Source organism: Corvus brachyrhynchos, unplaced genomic scaffold, assembly GCF_000691975.1.
Source record: "Corvus brachyrhynchos isolate BGI_N302 unplaced genomic scaffold, ASM69197v1 scaffold46, whole genome shotgun sequence".
Taxonomy (NCBI): Eukaryota; Metazoa; Chordata; class Aves; order Passeriformes; family Corvidae; genus Corvus; species Corvus brachyrhynchos.
Window position 1 is genome coordinate 3,160,406 of NW_008238838.1, and position 4,212 is coordinate 3,164,617.

General features: G+C 51.9%; 1 protein-coding gene across 3 annotated transcripts in view; it reads left to right on the forward strand.

The window, feature by feature from the left end:
• LOC103618571 (beta-galactosidase-1-like protein 2) overlaps positions 1 to 4,212 on the forward strand; it is a 41,267-nt gene that overhangs the window by 9,946 nt on the left and 27,109 nt on the right. For all 3 annotated transcript variants that reach the window (XM_017738405.1, XM_017738406.1, XM_017738407.1), the window contains exon 2: positions 2,339 to 2,349. In XM_017738405.1, coding sequence (XP_017593894.1) covers positions 2,339 to 2,349 — 11 coding nt within the window. The remainder of the gene's footprint in view (positions 1 to 2,338; positions 2,350 to 4,212) is intronic.

A 4,212-nucleotide genomic window follows, 5' to 3' on the forward strand; every position in this document is an offset into this window, starting at 1 on the left:
CGCCGCGGGCGCGGACACACCGCAGCGGGTGCCCAGCTGTGGGACAGAACCGTCTCCCTGTCCCTCCCTTACCTTTGCTAGAGCGTGCTCAGCAGTGGGAAAGAGCGCACAAGAAGGTCCTTCCCTCTCCCCGGTCCTCCTTGCTTTTGTTAGACTTTAACCGTTTTTCAGATTTGACAGTGAATCAAGGAATATCTCACAAAGAAGAGGGATTATAAAAAAGAAGGAAAGCGACTTTTTAAATGGGCAGACTGATAGGGCAAGGGGGAATGGATTTAAACTAAAAGAGGTTGCCCAGAGGTTGTGGATGCCCCATCCCTGGCGGTGTTCAAGGCCAGGCTGGACAGGGCTTGGTCTCACAGAAGGTGTCAGGGGGTTGGAACAAGATGGTCTTTAGGGTCCCTTCCAACCCAAACCATTCTGGTTCCAGAACACTCTGCAGATGAATTACTTTGATGCCTAAATGTAACAACATTCAGAATTGAAGCAGCAGCACCCCTATGAATTTCAGGAGAGGAACTAACAAAACAGTGTTGGATCTGTGTGTCAATGAAGCACAGGTTTCAAATGCAGAACCTAACTAAAGCTTTAGATGCTGTTTCCAAAGAGCTGCTTTATTCTTTGCTTCCAAGTCTCCTTTCTTTGAAGCACCCCAGGACTGTTCCCTCATATTTCTGCAGCACAGACTTAGTGCGATGGAGTGACAGCTGCCATGGACTGTGCTCCCCTGTCCCAGCTTTCCCATGCAGTTAGCTTGGAGCTAACAGAGACACCTGGCATCTTGGACTTGTTTTGTCCCAAGAAAGCCCCTCCCAAAGCCCCCTGCTCTCAGCACAGTTCATGATATTCCCAAGGAGCAGAGAAATGGTGTCTGCAGCAGAGACCCTGAACTGTTTGTGTGAATTAAGGGGTGCCTTGAAATTGTTTGGGCTATAGATGAAGTGGTTGTGCTGCTTTCCCACAGCAGATGTGTCTTTGTGTCTTCCTCCTTTCCTAGCGTCCACTGGACTCACTGAGGATCAGAAGGAATTCCAAAAAGTTGCCCTTGACTTTGCTGCAAAGGAGATGGCTCCTTACATGGCCGAGTGGGATGAGAAGGTAGGACAGCTTCAGAAGGGTTAGACTGCTCCCTTTTTCCTCCCTTGGGATGTTATAATCCATAGGTCTCACTGAGGGGATCCTGCAATAGCTCTGGGGATTGTCATTGAAGCTGCTGCTGTAGCTGGGGGGGGGTAAATGATCAGAAATACCTTGAAGCTTTCCTAGCCAGGTAATTCAATCACCTGAATCTTGGATTCACTCCTGAAGATGGAGTGTGTCTGTGTAGGTACCACCTCTTCTTTGACCCACCCAGTTGACTTAAACTGTGCAGGAGGGTGGGACTTGAGCTGGTAGCCCAGGGGTACCAAAAGAGATTGAAGTGACCCTAAATATTCATTGGGATATCTCTGCCTGCCCCAATAGGAAATATTCCCTGTGGAAACGATGCGGAAGGCAGCCCAGCTAGGATTTGGTGGGATCTATGTGAAACCAGATGTTGGTGGCTCTGGATTGTCACGACTTGACACCTCCATAATCTTTGAAGCTCTGTCAACAGGATGTGCCAGCACCACTGCTTACATGAGCATCCACAAGTGAGTGTGTCTGGGAAGGGGTGGATGGTGTCAGCCTGGCTGTTCTGTGGGCTCTAAATCCAGCTGGAGGCAGCTCCCTCACTGCTGCTTATTATTTAAATATTTAAATTGTGACCTCGAGTACACACCTCCCTGTGAGAATCCCTGGATGGCAGTAAATAAATAGGCCACAAGGACTGAGATGCCACCAAGAAGTAGTTTTAGCTTTGTGGCATGCGAGATGGAATTAAGTTCTGGATTTTGTTCCCTGCTCTGCCACTTAAGCTGTCTGTAGATAGTAACCTGCCTGGAAAAAGCCTTTGTGCCTCGGCTGTGCTGCAACAGAGCCAGAGGCACCACCTGATCCCGGGGCTGTCCTGCTTGTACAGACATGGCCAGTGACAGGTCACTTGGCACAGAGAGCTGGAATGATGCTGCCTCCTTCTTCAGGTGCAGTTTTCTGGAGAGGGAGCAGGGCTGAGCACAGAGGGGAGACTGAGGCTCTTAAACAGGAGCCTGCTGTTCCACAAGGCAGCGTGTCAGGGTGCATGGAAGGTGGAACAATACATTTTCAGGTCTCAGGGCTTGTGGCTGAACTCTGTGGAGCTTTCCTCTGTTCAGCCAGAGATGTTCTTGTACAACCTTTGTTCACATCCTGAATGCTGCTCCTTCTCTCCCACCCCAGCATGTGTGTTTGGATGATCGACACCTTTGGCAACGAGGAGCAGCGGCGCAGGTTCTGCCCATCGCTCTGTAGCATGGAAAAATTGGCCTCTTACTGCCTGACTGAGCCAGGTGAGCGTCCTCACCCAGGACATCTTCTCCTTTCTCTTTAACTGGACACGAACGTTGCACAGGGCTGGAGGTGAAAAGTTTCTTTCCATGTTCATTTGGGGAAGTTAGGGAGGGGTAGATGATGATTGCTGACATGCTCGTGGTACAAACCCAGGTGTCAGGGTATGATCCCAGGGAGAATTTGTAGGCTCTGGACCTTCTGCTTTACTGGCTGCTTCCTTACCTCTCAAACAGGGAGTGGCAGTGATGCAGCTTCCCTGCTGACCTCAGCTCAGAGGAAAGGGGACACCTACATCCTGAATGGCTCCAAGGTACCTCTTCGCTCCTGCTAAAGCCTGCCTGCACACCAGGGCCTGGGTCTCACTGTCCTTCCCATTCCCTGCTGTCTCCTCATCTCTGTGCATTCTCCCAAGGCAGGACGTGCTCTGCAGAGCTTTCACCAGCTGGGTCCCTAAATGCCCCCAGCTGTGGGGTCTTTGCCCCTCCATCTCTGTACCCTGCCAGCTGCTGCTGTGGGCTCAGGGTTAGTTTATGAAACCACCCCAAAGCCTCACTTTTCTTGTTGTGCTCTCCTGCAGGCCTTCATCAGCGGGGGAGGTGACACCGATGTGTACGTGGTCATGTGTCGCACAGGGGGCCCAGGCCCCAAAGGCATCTCCTGCCTCGTGCTGGAGAAGGGAATGCCAGGGCTCAGCTTTGGCAAGAAGGAGAAGAAGGTAAGAGACTTGGTTTGTGCTTCCTGTGTGCTTGAGGGAAGTGCAGGACAGAGATCACAGAACCACAGAATCATTAAGGTTGGAAGGACCACCAAGACTGAGTCCAAGCTGTGACCGATCCCTACCTTGTCAGCTGGAGTGCCACATCCAGGTGTTCCTTGGACACCTCCAGGTGACTCCAAGCCTCCATGGGCAGCTCCTTCCAGTGCCTGACAACCCTTTCCATGGAGAAATTCTTCCTGATGTCCAACCTGAGCCTCCTCTGCACAGCCTGGGGCTGTGTCCTCTTGTCCCAGTGAGTTTGTCTGTGCAAAGCATTAGGTATCTCTTCACGGATGGGACTGGAGTCCCATCCTGACAGGGTTTTACCAAGCCAAGTCCAGCTTTGGTGAAATTTGCCCAATACCCATCCCTGTGGTAAGCAAAGGGTTTTAGTCTCAGGAACATCAAGGATCACTGGATTTGTACCTCTTCTCAAAAACTCCCATTCCAGCTTCCACACTGAGGCCAAACCATGCAGACCACGGGTGTTTTGTGGCAGCTTGGCAGTGAGACCGAGGGGTTGAGTGCAGGCTGGTGGTTCTGTGTTTGAGCTGGAGTTGTGCTGCTCCTCAGGCAGTCTGGAAGGAGCTCTGTTTCTTCCCAGGTAGGCTGGAATTCCCAGCCAACTCGGGCTGTGATCTTTGAGGACTGCATTGTTCCTGTGGGAAACCGGCTGGGAGCTGAAGGGCAGGGATTCAGCATCGCCATGCAGGGGCTCAATGGAGGCAGGATAAACATCGGTGAGAAAGGCAAAGAGAGCCAAGGGAGGAGAGCAGGATCTTCTTGTTGCCTGTCTGAATTAACTTCACATGCACTCTGTGTCCTTGGCTTCTCCCACCAGCTTCTTGTTCGTTAGGAGCTGCTCACGCCTCAGTTCTCCTGGCTCAGGAGCACCTCACTGTCCGCAAACAATTTGGGGAACCCCTCGCCAACAACCAGGTAACCCCTGCAGCAGCTCTGCCCTCCAGAGCTCAGCTCTTCCTCATCCTGGAAGGGCCATCCCTCACTTCACAGGGCCTTCCCTGGAGAAGTCGGGAACACGCTCT